Source organism: Solanum dulcamara, chromosome 4, assembly GCF_947179165.1.
Source record: "Solanum dulcamara chromosome 4, daSolDulc1.2, whole genome shotgun sequence".
Lineage (NCBI taxonomy): Eukaryota > Viridiplantae > Streptophyta > Magnoliopsida > Solanales > Solanaceae > Solanum > Solanum dulcamara.
The window spans coordinates 3845159-3862253 of NC_077240.1; the positions used below are offsets into that span (position 1 = coordinate 3845159).

The following is a 17095-nucleotide window of genomic DNA, read 5'->3' on the forward strand; positions in this document are numbered from 1 at the left end:
ATCCATTTCTGCGGATATCTTTAAAACTTAGCAAGTTTCTTGGGGGTTTAGAAGAGAACAATGCATCTTCTATAACAATCTTTGTCCTCTTAGGCAAAAATATAGTAGCTCTTTCGGAGCCTTCAATCATTTTTGAATTACCAGAAATTGTAGTAACATTTGCTTTTCTTCTAAGCAAGTAGGAAAAATATTTCTCGTCTTTAAAAATGGCATGAGTCGTTCCACTATCAATTATATAAATATCCTCGTGATTGATCATTAATCCAAACAAAAATTGAGCCATATCCATATTTTTCTTCAAAAAAAAAAAGATAAACGTTATAATTAAAACATGACTCATTGTACAAATTTTATTTATTTACATGAATTGGAAAAATATAAACATATTATTTAGTATAGACAAATAAAAAATTTTATTTGAATATTATTAGGCTTATCAATATTCATATTTTCTTCTGAAAAATTAAAGAAACCAGCTACATCTAGATGCATTGGATCAATATTATCTTCAGAGATAAGTTTGTCTCTGGATTATTTTCTGCCCTCTTCAAGGATGCCTGATATAGCTGGACTAGAATTTTCGATGACCGAAGGTCCGTGATCAGTGTCCCATATCTCCATATCTATTACATATACTTTTTGATTTTTGATTTGGTAAAGCTTCTGGCTTTTTACTCTTCTTTTTATATTGCCGATCATTTCTTGATGTCAGCCAAGCATCATGATTATAATTTCTTCTTCGACCACGACCACGACTGGGATCATGACTTCTTTCTCGTTGGTTATAGTTTGTCTGATTCACTTTAGAAAATGGAAAAGAACCAACGGACCGACTATCATGATTTTTCATTAACAGTTTGTTGTAGCGTTCAACAATAAAAAGGTGAGAAAGTAATTTCAAATATTTTTTTTAAACCCTTTTCACGATATTATTATTGCAGGAGCATATTTGCGAGAGAAAATGTGGAGTATGTTTTTTCAAGTTTGTCTTGTTCAGTGATTTCTTCTCCGCATAAATTTAAATGCGATATAATCTAAACAAAGCAGAATTATATTCAGTTATATTTTTAAAATCTATTAATCTCAGATTGAGCCAATCATGACGTCCCTGTGGAAGAATGACCAACTTCAGGTGGTCATATCTTTTTTTAGATTCTTCCACAATTTAAGGGGGTCTTTTAATGTGAGGTACTGTAATTTTAACCCCTCGTCAAGATGATGGTGGAGAAATATAATTGCTTTGGCACGGTCTTGACTAGATGTCATATTGTCATCTTTGATGGTGTTTATCAGACCCATCGATTCTAGATGTATTTCGACATCTAATATCTATGATGAACAGCCTTTTCCAGATATATCAAGAACAACAAATTAAGTTTAGAGATATTCGACATTTTAAGAAAATAAAATTCTTATTCTTTTGTTATCTTTTTAAAATAGCTTAAAGTGATGGAGACTCGTATTGATAATGTGTTATAAAATAAACTAACTTAGCAAATTAATAAAAAGGAAAAATAGTAAGAAATAGTAAGAATGAAGAGAATTTCAGTGTATGTATTAAATGTCACGAAGGGAGAACAATATATAATTTTTAAGTGGGTCCCACAAAGTGGGACATCCACTACTTTACTTGCATAACAATTCACACAATTTTTCCTTACTTGAAATATTTTCCTTGACCAACATCTAATATCTTAAACATTTTCAAATGCAAGTAAATAAATACATGATGTATTTGTAACATACAAATTTGTTCTTTAATTTTACCAAGCAGGATTAATGAGTTGTAAAGACCCTTCCACCCTTTCTTTTTTCCCTGTTTTCCAGGAAACTCTTTGTTGGGGTGAAGAGGGGAAATTATCTTTTGTTTGGTTGCATTTCATATTTTTAAGGCTGTCATCTTACAAATAGGACACAGATTCTTCAGCATTAACCACTGGTTTATGCAGCTACTATGGAATTCATGTCCACAATCCAACATGCCCATGTCATCTCCAGTTGTGTATTCCTCCTGATAAAAGTAAAAGATAGACGACGAGATTTATTCAACAATCGTCCTCTGGTAATATCAACTAATTACAGTGTAAAACCATTAGAAAGAGTCTCACCCGACATATACAGCAAGGCTCCATATTTGATGATGACCCTCCATATATTGGCTCATGCTTCCGCTGTTTCATACATCCCAAAATGGTTTCTTCACCCAATCCGGTGTTCACATTTCCTAAATGTTCTTCCAATGCCAATAATTCCTAAGGAATGCGAGTAGAAGAGATGGGTGAACAAACATCTTTACAAATTTAATAGAAAAAAATAACCCTTGATCTATGGTGTGTAATTTCCCCCTCTTATTTATAAGAATAAAGATCTCTTGAAATCACGAAATTTAGTGATAGCAAAACAAAACCACAATTACCACATACGACATGTTATCAACGTCGAGCCTCATGCCGCTATGTCTATCATGCAACTCCGCGACGCCACTGACAAATGAATCAAGCATCATATAATCCTGCCAAAAAAACAAAACAAATTGAACCACCGGTGTCTACTAAGGACCTGAAATTCCATTAGCATTAACAACCATGTAATGAGGAGATAAGTTTAGATTAAGTGAGCTTCCTGCTAACACAGGATCAAGATGTGAAACCTTCATAATCCAGTCAGATGCAATTAGGTTTCATCATCTAAAAACAAATAACTGGCCACTAAGAACTTAAAACTATGTAAAAATATAAACATCTTAACAAATGCCTACTAGTGTAAGAGCGATCCTGGTCAGAGAAGGCTAAGACGGCGCCTAAGGCTCGCGCTAGGCGCTCACCTTTTTTGCTGGTAATGGATTGATTCTTGAATCTTTGCTTGATTTAGGCAGGTAAGTGTTAATAGGCTCCTTAAGGCTTTCATTATATATACATACTACATAGGTAACCTTAAATTTCACCTCATTGAAAAGAAGAAAAGAGCAGAAAGCTAGGTAACTAGTTTTCCTTTCGATGCCATGGCTGACTGGATCACCATCTGGAGAAACATCTCTCTTACTTAAGCTTTATGGAGCACAGCTTACAAGCATCATCAACCAAATTCTAACAAATGTTTTTCACCCAAACAACCTAATTGGAAGTCTAGTAAAAATATCACTCGTCAACAATAAGAGAATGTAGGTAATTTGTTTTCCTTCCAGATTTCTGTGGATAGACAGGTCATTATTCTGGCCATATTTCTACTCCTAAAGCTTATGGAGCAAAAACAAGTAAAAGTAATTATGTTTATAACTTTTCACATCTCAGAAAATCAATAGATATTTCATGCATCACGGTGTTCAGATCATGAACTACATATTATTCATACAAAGAACACGTGTAAACTAGCTGAACATTCATTGGGGTATCATAAGGATCAAAACAAAACCTCAGATCGCCTGTTCTCGCCCCTCTGCATGGCATGCAGGACTTGACAAATCTGTAGAATGCAAGCAGCAACATTTAGTAAGTAATGAGAAAATTAACGGTAGGTCAAAAGTATCTCAGAAGAAAGGCATGGAGCAACAAAAAATACAACTGGATTTATTCAAAAGGTGAACTTGACACAACAAAATCCAGGACAAACCAAAGATTATGCCACACCCAATTACTGGAAAAAGTGAAACTATAAAGTATCAGTTTTTGTGAAGGTTAAGATAAAAATTGTAGGTGCTTCGATTCACATTCATTGAGACAATAACATTTATTCTAAGTTCCATGTTGTGGGCAACACAGCTCTAGAAGTACATAGAAATCTGTAAGAAGTGATCATGTATTAGACTTGTCATTATTTAATACTTTGTTTGGTAGTGTTTTTAACGCATATATATATATTAGTTATAGGGTGTATAACTAATACATAGCAACCAATAAGCATGGTTAACCTTAGATACACCAAATCAAACGGTGGATAAGAAATAATCCAAGTATAATTAATACACCCTATTCAATACTATTCGTGTACATCCTACCAAACGACCCCTTAAGCAAATTGCAATCCTTAACACATCCAGAAGGTATACTCACGTACTAATTGTCAAAAGAATGAACTATACGGAGGCATGTGCTTCTGTTCATGTGTGATACCAATACTTGCACTTAAATGTTGGACCAGTCCATGATCCACTAATCCTAAAGTAAATACTAATCAAATAAACAACTAATGTAACAGTCTACATAGCATCACAAGATGAGCAAGTAAGAAAAAAGGGAAACACTAATAAGTAGATGAAAGGAAGAAGCTTCAGAAGAGTAATACAACAACAAATATTTATACTTTCAACAGGACAGATACAAGATGAGAACAGTTGTGAGAAACTGACAAACCAAAGTACAACAGTTTTGATACTATTATCAAACAAAAAACTCCTGTACCAGTCTGTGGCGACCCTCGATATCAGAAGCTAAACCATGCCATCCATCCACATCATTACTTGGAAAATCAGCCATCAAAGATGATATAAGGTGGTTTCGATGATTATGACGGCTACTAGATCCCCGGCTACTAGATCGCACTGATATCTCTGCCTCCCCCACAAGAGAAGCAGCCAAAGATGGCAGGGGAAAATGACCTCTCTGACTACCAGACTCGGACTCAACAGGTGGGAGGACAGTCCAAGGAGAAATTTCACTACGACTGCTACTGGTTGCTAAGTTTTGATAAGGTGTCCATGCAGTAGGAAAAGTTTGCATACTTGGCCCGCGGCTTTGTGCAGAACTATAAGGCGTGTTTCTGGAATAGCTTGCATTTGAAGTAGCTAAACTCCAATTAGTGGAATCCTGAACCATATTTCCAGTCTCAAGAGCAGGAACAAATGGAAGAGGTTCCCTATTATTTCTTATTGAGCTCCAGAAGTTAGCTTCATCTGGTAATGCAGTATATCTATCAGCAGAAACCACATTTGGACTGGATGAACTACCACCTCGTGAATTAGGAGATGCATTCCAGGGAACTGGATGCAAAGCACTTGGAACACCAGAAATGTACATTATGCCAGAATGGCTTCCTGAGTTACCTGCATTCATTGACTGTGAAGTTGGTTGTCTGGAGCCTAAATAATTAGATACTGAAATAGGTTGAGGAGTCACAAGGGTAGAGGCAACACTTGAATTCCCTAAATCTGTCCCGGTTGGCAGTAAACCAAATGTAACTGCATCATGATTCCCTAGATTTCGTCCACTCCCAGAATTTCTGGCAGAGGTTTCCGCAACTCCACTAGCACTTAGAGGAGGAATTATGTCAGAAGCAGCCACTCTTGTACCAACCCTATTTCTTGGATAAAGGCTTTCCAAGTGATAAGTATTCTGCACGCTTGCTGAGGCTGGTGATATGTTTAAGCTGCTGGAAGCATCATACTGACTTGCAAAATTGTTTGGTATAATGTTCTCAGGTTGTGCATGGGAGCTTGAACTTCTGCCACAAGACTGCACAGAACTGCCTTCAAGGACCTTGCTCTTGTAGGATACACCCCAAGTACCCATGGAAGAACCTGATTTATCAGATACCCGGCACAATAACTAGAACTACCTGAAGAAGCACCAGCATTGCAAGATACACCAAAAGCAGGACGCTCCACTTCCAATCTGCTGCTAGAAGTGTAGACAGTTGGAGATACACTTGGTCTCATAACCAGCCGAGTGTCACCATTATTGTATATGCCACTTAAGTTAGCATTTACAGGACTGTGAGTCAAGGCAGGATTTGGTAAAACTGCCATTCAGATGATTTCCACCATATCCACTTGTTGAACTCTCAGGATGGAGGACATTGGATGGTCCAAATCCCCTTTCTTCTGACTTTGGATTAGTCAGGACATGACTACATGATGAAGAAGGCCAAGCGTGTCCTATTCTCAAATGACTAGCATGTTCAATGCCAATTGGCACTGGAGCTCGACTCACCTTGATCCCGCGCACTGCAGTTCTGTGTGTTATAACTAATACCATTAACATGTCTAAGACTTTCTCTAGCAGAAGAAAGCATGGAATTAGATAATCGATCCTCCACTGAATTTAGCAAGTTATCCCAAGGGGCTGTAGGATCTCCAGAAGCATTACTAGAAACAGATCCCTGATCAAGATTGATAGTTTCTGGAAAGAATCTAGTATGCTTCTGTTCCCTTGCATCTTGACCAATTATGAAAAATCAAGGCCTTGAGTGCAGTAGTGAGGAAATTCTGTCAAAGAACAAAATTAACAATAGTTGATATCTTTACAAAGGTTAAAGCATAATCTCACTGGAGAAAAGTGAAAATATAAGAAAACCTAAATTGGTTATAAAACTTCTGATGCATTAAGATAGTAATTTCAGCAGCGTATAGAATCCGTTCACAGCAATCACAAGTCAAGCAAAAGCTAAAAGACACAATTGGTAAAGCAACTGTTAATTTCAAGCTGAAGGCTTTCGTCCTCCATCAGAATAACTAAGGCACCTCATGCGGGGCACAAGTAACACAAGGAAACTCTTTTTATAGGGTGAACATTTGAAGCATGTTTTAACGGTTCTGAGGTTTAATTTATGCTTAATTTCCAGCTCATCAGTTGATCTAGGTTTCAGCTTATTTATTTAAGTTTTTAGGGTGACAGATAATTTGGCGTATTCTTGTAATGGTTCCGCGGAGAACTTCTTTAATAGGTTTTTAGGTACGTTAATTGCTTCCTAGATTACTTTGGAGTCCTAATTTTCTTAGGATGAAAGAACAAGCTTGTTTCAATGTTGAAGTAGTTCTACTAGTAAGTAAGAACAATTTTTTCAGTCCACAAGCATATCTATGAGAGCTGTTTGTTAGTTTCAGAGCAAGCTTTCTTGCCTTTTTGGTGCTTCTGCTGCCTTGAATTAGGAGGTTTAACCATAAGAGAATTATATATTTTATCCTTGATCAGTTTTACCCATAAATAATTCTAGGTGGGTCCAAAACTCCTTCCTTTCCTCTCCCCGTCTTCTGCTGCTTCTTTTTTATCATTCTTCTCCTTGTAGCTACTGTGCACATGCTACTTCCAATCAGCATCGGAACCAGTCCAATATTTTTCCAACATTTATCTTTTACCTACACAAAAACAGCGGCAATACTCTGCTTGTTAAATCACAACAACCAGTAATTTTAGTTCCAACGGTGCCACCCTTCTGCCCCCTAGCTATAATAAATAGCCATTAGCAATAAGTTTCAATATGGCCTTGAATACAACTACTAGAAACTTTACAATCAGAAACCATGTTCATCAACTAATGATGAAATAAGTTATCCTATAAGAGGAAATAACGCGACAAGGAATCGTGTGAAATCTTCTGATCAATTACGTAACATGCCAACTAAGATTATCAGCAGCTTGAGAAAACATTTGCTGTAGCCACATAGCTTACATGAGAAACTGTTCAGTGACTTCAAATTTTTAGTTTGTTCACAAATGAACACAAAATTTTACTTTGTTAGCAAATGAACACAAGTTCTCACTTATCCAATGAAGATTAGACACTCAACCAAAATATTAGCCTGAAAAAAATTGCTTCAGACAGTTGGAATTTTCTCAAACATGATATTTACAACCATTAGTGGGATTTTACGGGGTTTGTTGTTGTTGTTGATATTTACAACCATTTAATCACTTGGTTCTGCAGCTTAATTGGTTAGTGTGGAGTTGTGACAATGATTCTACCTAAAAATTGCTTGAGGGCCTAGACAAAAACAATTTACACAGGAGCTGCTCATAGTGCTTACCATGCTACATGACTAGTGCCAGGCAGAGATGATTAAAGGTAAAGTAAATCTTTTTTTATCCAATCAACGTTGTGGGGAAAAAATGGTTCCAGACTTCCACCAAATACAAGTACATTTTCTAGAAGAGACAAATTTCCTCATGTATGAAAGACCAACTTAAACATAGACAACTGAACAAACACAAATGAGAGAGTATGGCTACTTCCAAGAATAATAATCTTTACCCCCAAGCTACGACTTAGACTAAAAAGAGTAAAACATGCTTTAGACCTTCATTGGCAAATGTGATTAGGAAAGGTTAAGTTATTGCATGTTTAAAACAAACTTTTCTTTCCTTTCCCCGCAAAAGAATACATTTTCAATAAATACCACAAAACAGTAAGAATAAAGTTAACAATAACTAAATAACAGTAATGAGGCAATGCCACTTCCTTACTACTTTTTGGACAAAATCATTATTCAAATTAAAGCAGTTCACTAGAAAATAAGGCACTTGATTCACATCTTGATCCAGGGGTGACCCATCCTCACCGAGCAAAAGTGGAACCATTTACATATAAAAAGTACTTAGGGGTCGCTCGGTACAAGAGACAAGGAATAATAATCCCCAGAATAAAATGCATTTTAGAAATATCAGTAATACAAGAAAAGAAAAAATATGCCTTTGGATTAGCTATATGAATTCTCAATGACCATGTTTATCCAATTAAATTCATTGCAAAAATCAATTCATAGATGTCAAAGGAACAAAGTATTAGAAAGAAGTAAAAACTTGTATCTGAACTCCATTGAATTGGGGATCCACAGTACAAAAAGAAATATCAAGTAAAAAGGGTGTTATCGTCAGTAACAACTATTCAAGAAAAACAAGAAGAATAATTCAAGAAACAGAGACATATATTCAAGAAAATTAATGGATCGATAAAGATACCTCAGAATCGGATGACCGTTGAAGTGACGGAATTTTCTGGGTCCAAATTTGATTATTATTTTTTAAAATTTGGCGTTGTGTGGGCGAAAAAAAAAAAGCGCTATGTCTCCATAGAAGATGAAGGTTTGGTTCTTGAAGCAGGGAAAAGGAAATAGAGGCTCTGTGTGGGAACTGAGAGAGCAATTAAGCTGCCTGTAATAAATGCATTATTTATTTTTTCTGATTAGTTTGTTTTCTTTTTTGAAAATATTATATATAGATTTGTAACAATACTAAATAATAAGGTAGATTTTTTAATTTATAAAAATAATCAAAAAAATATTGAATCGTACCAGATAATATATGCTTACTCAAATCAATAAATAAGATGAATTTTTATTTATTTATTTTTATTCTTCACTTTTTAACCTATAAAAAAATATAGAGAGTTTTCATCAAAGTCATACACAAATATACATGATAGTGTGTTCTAATTTTTTTGTATGTTTTTCTTAAAAAAATTTACATGAGCCATATGGATACCGAAGAAAAGGAGGAGGAGATAACGGGCGGATATCGAAAAATCAATTTTTGGACATATAAAATAAAATAATCAAAAATAATATGGCATAAATTTTATGAGAAAAATATCCAACCGTACCATTGACATTATTATTTACAAGCCAAACTGAGTCATATGGTGGGAGTAGTGCATGTGCCTAATGATACATTTCACCTTGTATTTATTTACTTTAATCATGGGAGTAGTGCATGTGCCTAATGATACATTTCACCTTGTATTTAGTTACTTTAATCAAGTTTGCGCTATAACATTAGTAATTAGTAATGTGTACTTAATGCCTAAGTGTTCATACAAAAAATGCAAGCGCAACAAACTTGGTCTAGTGTGATGTGTCGCATCAATAATAATGAGCGAAATCAGTATTATCTTACAAGTAATATATGGAGAAAAAAGAGAATATATGTATATTTTATTTTTATTTTATAGAAGCAGAGAAGTTATTTTAATAGATCCTTAAATTAAATCAAACATTTTTAAACGGTAATTAATGTTAAGGATAAAGCATGGAGAAAAAAATTCTCTTTATATGCTAAAAGTGTGAAGTCAAAATAAAAAAAAAGTATTTAATTTTTAGTACAATGAACAAATAAAATTGAATGAAGAACGTATTTGACAAGTTTTTACTATTTTTCAATGGTAACATTTGTATTATCCACTCAAATTATCCTTTGGCTATAAAATTTTTGATTCACATTTTTTAGAATAAATTTAATTTATTTAAAAAATCATTGGTTGTGAAAAATTCACATTTAATTTAAAGTCGTGTTTCAAATTTGAAAACACAACTAACAATATGTTTATTAACCAACGTTTACAATAGTACTAATTCAAATATGAATATTGTTTTACATATTGTAAAAAATATAACCAAATACATACTCTTACTTCATAAATTCAAATAAAATAAAATAATTTAAATAAATTAGGGCCTTAAATGAAGTAAATTGGAGCATAGTTAATTATTATTTTTGTTATTATGTTGTCATTGGTAATGTATTGTATATTTTATAACTAAGTGTAAATCGTACTTACGACTTTAAAAATTATAGATGTAAAATTAATGTTACTGGGTTGTGCATAGCATAGGCTATCAAAAATAGTGGTGGCTCTCATTTATTCATCCACATTGCTACCCCATGTTCTTCCTATTCAGTACAAGAAAGAATCCAACCTATAGGGCTATGAATAGTGATAGCTTACATCATATTAGTAATAAGAAAAATATAGAGCGCATAAAATTTAATAAAAAGCTTGATTGTCGATAACTTAAAAAAAATTGGCAATACATATGATCCAACAATCAATATTATTTTGTTGTCTAATAGTAAGTGGGATGAGTACATAAAGGTTAGTATTATATTTAATAAATATTTTCTTCATTTTATTGTAAAAAAAAGGTTTAATTTCATGTGCACATTCAGATATTGAAAATAAACGGTCTTAATCATTCAGTGTTCAATCTAGAAATTATATCTTAATATTCAGATGTATATTCAATTTGACCTCTTTTTATGCTTTTATTGAGCTGAGGGTTTCTCGAAAACAACCGTCCTACCTTGGTAGGAGTAAGGTCTGCGTACACTTTACCCTCCCCAGACCCCACGTTGTGGGATTTCACTGGATTGTTGTTGTTGTTGTTGTATTCAGATGTATATTCAAACTTAGACATCTAGATCATAATATACATCTTTATATATATATAAAGAAGATAATATTTACACCTCAACTTGAAGATACTTTATTTTCTTTATTTTATTTTTCAATTATAATTATAATTTCACCTTCTAATATTCAATAAATTTAACTTTTGGACTTTGAGGAGGGTGATTAGTGATGACCGTCGAATAGTAGCTACATTTAATTATGTTGGAAAATAGAAGTGGGTACTGTACTAGAGCACCCAAAATTAAAATATTGAACTTATTTATGATAGGAAGAAGGAGATGCATTTCCATGTTTAGACAACTTTTTTGGTCTTTGACCTCTTTCATATAAAGTTTTTTTTTAATATGACTTATATCAAAATTGGAGATAGGGAGGAAATTAGAAAGAGAAAAATTAAAAAAACTCACCAACAAATAAAAGTTCAGATAGTAAATCAATTATGTTCCTCTCTTTCATAGTTTAATAACACCAACTTGGAATATTTGTTTTTGCAATCTACTTTTTGTGTCTTTAGTGCTAATTGATCTTCGGATAAGTTTGACTATATTAACAACCGAATCAATTGCTACATTATGTTGTATTTTATATTCTCAATCTTATGTTTCACTCTTTAATTTTAAGTATAAAAAGGAATGATACTTTATATATTTAGTATTTAATAATTTAATTTTTACATTTTTTATTTTATTCTTAATAAAATGATAAAGTAGTTGCAAAAAGGTCCAAATTAAAAGTAGTTTCAGAATAAAAAGGAATGATATCTTTTTATATTTAGTATTTAATAATTTAATTTTTAAATTTTCTATTTTATTCTTAAGATGATTAAAGTAGTTGGAAGAATGGTCCAAACTAAAAGTAGTTGCACAAGTGGAGATTTGGCTTTTAGTTAAATGTAATTCTTTTCACAAAAAATAATAAAAGATAACACAAGGGATTTGCAAATTATATAATTAAAGAGTTATTTTCTTTATTTCATATTATAAGTGAGAATAAAAATCTATTCTCTCATATTTATTGAGAAAGAAAACCAAAGGTCTACGTAGTAAAATTAAGATATAATCAACCAACGGTAAATTTGAACTTTTTCTCAATAAAAAATGGAAGGAAAATCTCAGGTATCCTCCTTTCTGGGGAAAATATTTATGAGTCCAAAAGAAATATATTTTCTTCCTTAATTTCCTTGTTTTGTCCAATTAACAAAGGAAAACTTCTATCTAAAATGGAATTTAAGTTTGAATTTGGTTGTGCTGAACGCTTGTTTGGATGGTTGTTACCTATTATATTGTATTGTTAATTTAGATATAATATTTGTTTTGATTGTTATTTAAAAATTTAGTTGTATCGTGTTATTAAATTCATCATTAGATAACCACAAAATTAATTTGTGTAACGACTTTTACCTTATATTGTTTTCTTACTCTCTCTTTACTCATTATTTAATACACATATTTTATCTTTTTTTAATCTCTTTTGTAGTAGCTCTGTATCTATTTTTTGTAGGTTAATTCTTTGAATTGTTGGTGGTCGATATTATCATTATGTAACAATAAAAATTAATACAAGATCTATTAAAATATTGAATTTATTAAAACAATATGATACATGATGTAATAATCACTACTAGAAATAAATATTTTTTTCACCACAAATCAATGGAAAAATTGTGTTATACAACATAATTTCCCACTGAACCAATTTACTGAAAAAATGCATGGTGAAAAGCAATTTCAAGTATCTTGGGTCTATCATGCAAGGCAACGGAAAGATTGACGATGATGTCATACATCGTATTGGGGTAAGGTGGATGAAATAGAGGCTCGCTTCCGAAGTGCTATGTAATAAGAAGGTGCCACCACAACTTAAGGGCAAGTTCTACAAAGTAGTGGTTAGACCGGCTATGTTGTATGTGGCGGAGTGTTGGTCAGTTAAGATCTTTCACGTTCAAAAGATGAAAGCTGTCGAGATGAGAATGTTGAGATGGATGTGTGGGCACACCAGGAGTGACAAGATTAGAAATGAGGCTATTCGGGATAATGTGGGAGTGGCTTCAGTGGAAGACAAGATGCAGAAAAATGCGACTGAGATGGTTTGGGCATGTGAAGAGGAGAGACATAGAGGCCTCAATGCGGAGATGTGAAAGGTTGGCCATGGTGGTTTCAGAAGAGGTAGGAGTAGGCCGAAGAAATATTGGGGAGAGGTGATTAGGCAGGATATGGCGCAGTTACAGCTTACTGAGGATATGACCTTAGATATGAGGGTGTGGAGGACCCACATTAGGGTAGAAGACTAGTACATAGTCTCACTAATCTTCCTTATTAGTAGGCACATTAGCGCATAGTAATTTCTTGTGCTCTCATTTTTGTTATTATCTATTACTTTTTGTACTTTGATTGCTCTATTTTATCTGTGATGCTTCCGTTATTTGTTTCTCATATTTCTTTGAATTTCTTAGCCTTATCTGACCTTTTTTTATGCTTTTATGCTTTTATTGAGCCGAGGGTCTTTCGTAAACAGTCGTCCTACCTTGGTAGGAGTAAGATCTGCGTACACTTTATCCTCCCTAGACCCCACATTGTGGGATTTTACTGGGTTGTTGTTGTATTAATTTAATCAAAATATCAATAAAAATAGTCATTGAACATTTAATAGTAAATCATCCAAACAGAGTGTAGATCATATTGATTATAGTATATTAAGATAATTGTTGGGATGGTAAGCCTATTTTGCGAAGGTGAATAAATTTACTCTACCCTTATAAGAAACTTTAGGAATTTGGGATATTTCTTGAATAATTTTTCCCCCAAAAAGAAAGAAAAGAATCAGTTTTGACTGTAAAAAGGCACGTGTATGTTTGTGATAACCTGCAAAGCCAATTTATTTGGTACTTTTGTCAACCATTTGAGATTAGATTCATCAGATTGTCAGAGCAAAACCTTTTTGATTTGCTCTGAAATCAAGAAAACCTCATTTGACGACAAAACAAAAAGCTGACTGACAGACAGACACACAGAAACAAATATGAATACTCGAAATTTGGCTGCTCTGCTTTCTTCTCTTGTTGCTCAACTACTTCTTCTTCTTGCAGTCATTTTCCCTTCTTCAAATCCTCTTTCTATAACAAATTCCTCTTTCGCCGATTTTCTTTCGCCTCTTCTTCTCCATTTTCTCTCCGTTTCCGAAACCGCCGCTACCCTTTCACTCATCCCTTTTTCCAGAAAACGAAAACGTACCCTCTTCTCAGAATCCGATGCCCCGGCTGGCGATGGTTTGACCCGGTTCAAACTCGGTCGACCCGACTCGTTCATCCGACGTAACCCGGATTGTTTCAAGAAATTCTTCAATATCAATTCTTCTACTTTTGATTGGCTTTGTGGTTTATTAGAGCCTCTGTTAGAGTGTCGTGACCCGGTTGACTCACCACTTAATCTCTCTGCCGAAACTCGACTCGGAATCGGGCTTTTCCGATTGGCTACCGGAGCTAATTTCTCTGATATTTGTCGAAGATTCAGCGTATCGGAATCTGTTGCTAAGTTTTGTTTCAAACAATTGTGTAGGGTACTCTGCACTAATTTCCGTTTCTGGGTCGGATTACTGAATTCGGGTGAGCTTGAATCAGTTTCGAATCAATTCGAGTGCATTTCGGGTATTCCTAATTGCTGTGGAGTCCTCTGTTGTGTAAGATTTAAGGTTAATGAAGAGAGTATAGCAGCTCAATTAGTGGTTGATTCAACATCAAGAATTATTAGTATTATAGCCGGTTTTCGCGGTGATAAGAGTGATTTCCAGGTCTTAAATTCATCAACTCTGTTCCAAGGTATTGAAAAAGGAACAATTTTTACGAATTCACAAGCTTTGGAGATAAATGGAGTGGCTGTGCCTCAGTTTTTAGTTGGTAATGGAGACTACCCTTTGTTAAATTGGTTAATGTTACCATTTGATGATCATGTTTCACAATCAAATGAAGAGAACTTCAACAATGCAATCAATTTGATGTGTTTGCCATCAGTTAAAGCCGTTAAGAGCTTGAGAAATTGGGGCGTTTTGAACGAACCGATTGAAGGGGAAATCAAGACTGCAGTGGCTTCTATTGGTGCTTGTTCAATACTTCATAATATGTTGTTATCAAGGGAGGATTATTCAGCATTTTGTGAGGATTTAAGTGATTATTCATTTCACAAATGCCAGAGTTCTTTGAATCCTGGTGAAAGTAACAGTGTAGCATGTGCTATTAGAAGTGCATTAGTCACAAAAGCAATAGAGTTTCAGTCACAAAAGCAGTGACATTTTTCTAGTACTTTAATTTAAAGACAGAGAACATAAAATTTATTCATCTAGATTGTCAATTTTTTGCTCAAAGTTTAAACCTTTTTGGGCTGTTTTGCATAATAGCAAGTTCCGAATAAGATGCCCCCCTCTTCTGTTCTTTAACATACACAGCTCTTTCTGGTTGGTTGTCAATTACCTCGAAAGAAATTCATCATGTATATAGTGTTATTGGGTATGCGAATAAAGTTCTCTTTCCACTTTATATCAACAACTTACTACTTGCATTTGACCATAATATGTAGTATATAGTATTGTTGGCTATGTGAATAAAATCCTACTCTGGTAGTTGAAAAGAAAAGGAAGTTACATATAAGGTGTAGTAATACTCTTAATGGGTGAAGTATTTTAGGACAAACGGTGCAAAATTGATTCAAAGCAGACAATATCACGTCATGTTAAGAATATCTTTGGCCTGATTTAGTCCAACAACTAGTATCAAAGCCAATAATTTGGTGAGACGAGTATGAAGATGGCGTAGTGATGCGTGGGGCCCAACTTAGTGCCTTTGCCCATCTATAGCTCGGTTTGCTAGTTTTACCCATAGCTTTGGAGACAAATACACACAAAAGAAAGCCAATGGACTTTGGTGGCCACAAATAATCAGTTGATTTGGTGTGGGGGAGGGGGATGCGCACACCGATAATCTCTAGATAATTCATGTGAAACTTATTTCGAGGAGGAGATTGTTTGGTGTGAGGACAAAACTCCACACTGGTACCTAAAAAAGGAAGGTATATATAAGATGTAATTATACTGGTGAGAGGTCCTTTGGGTAGAATTGTGTAGGATTGGCTCAAAATCGGATGTTTTATCCCAAAAACTGTATCATGAGCTCTTGGTAGATACAGAGTTGATCTTTACATTTTTGTGTTTCCTGGTGCTATATGCAAGATCATCTTCATCAGTTCTTTGTATGAGTAAGTTTCAGCACAAAACTAACTGTAATTGGCATATATTCAAACTCCAAACCGGGATATAGTAAGTTTTGAATCTCTAAAATGCACAGCGATATGGAAGAAACTGTAATTGGCAACCAGGTGCATAAAACTTCTAGCATTTACACAAGGTTACGCCCCAAAGAGGTGTGATTTAGGAAGTCTATAACCTATAAGTAATAGATTACACGGAAACAACTTTCCTGTTGCTCCAATTCTCCCTTCGGTATGGAGAAGTTGTCTAAGCAGTCAGTACATGGACACATTTTTTTCTGAATGGTTTGGGAGGTATCTCTCGCGTTGCAAATTTTATCTTGAAACAATACAGAATTTGAAAGAGGGTGGATCTAGATTGTAACTTTTGGTTCCACATGAATTTAGTAGCTTTTGCTTAGACTTTGTATCTATAAATATTTGGTGATGACCAAGTATTATTGCATATTACCTTGAGATCATTGATTCGTTGTAGAAATTTTATACTTTTAGCTCAAATTCTAAAGGGATAATTACAGTAGATGGTCATTCGGTCATTTTAATTGCTAAAAAAATGATCATTCAGTGTATGTTCATATATATTCACTGTATATTTCACTTATAACTCATGTATAAGTAATTTATATTGTACAGTTAGTGTATACTTTCTGAGTTTTACAAGCTATATTGTATAGTCACTATATATTTTCTATGATTTTTGACTATTTTTTATATAAGTAAAACATGACTATATTTGTTGTAAACTAATTAGTTTATTGTCTATATTTGAAATTGTCCCAATCCTTAATCGGTATTTATTCTTAATGTTCTTGTCTACTTCATGTACGAGGCAACTCTTTACCTCAAAATAGAAATGAGATTTTGCATTTCTTGACCCATAACATATTTTATTATTTTTGGAGCTGGTTTTCATAGAATTTTTTTATGGACGATTTACGCAAATG

General features: G+C 33.9%; 1 protein-coding gene and 1 pseudogene across 1 annotated transcript; one reads left to right on the plus strand and one right to left on the minus strand.

Annotated features, from left to right (window-relative positions):
* Positions 1-1560: 1560 nt before the first annotated feature.
* LOC129885568 (E3 ubiquitin-protein ligase MBR2-like) lies at positions 1561-8878 on the minus strand (annotated as a pseudogene).
* A 4934-nt stretch (positions 8879-13812) lies between these two features.
* LOC129884522 (protein ALP1-like) lies at positions 13813-15424 on the plus strand. The gene has a single exon (XM_055958817.1). It carries the CDS (start codon positions 13915-13917, stop codon positions 15175-15177), a length of 1263 nt encoding a protein of 420 aa, XP_055814792.1. The 5' UTR covers positions 13813-13914; the 3' UTR covers positions 15178-15424.
* Positions 15425-17095: the final 1671 nt, after the last annotated feature.

Coding starts and splice junctions, on each gene's coding strand:
- LOC129884522 (XM_055958817.1), top strand. CDS start 13,915: ATGAATACTCGAAATTTGGCTGCTCTGCTTTCTTCTCTTGTTGCTCAA.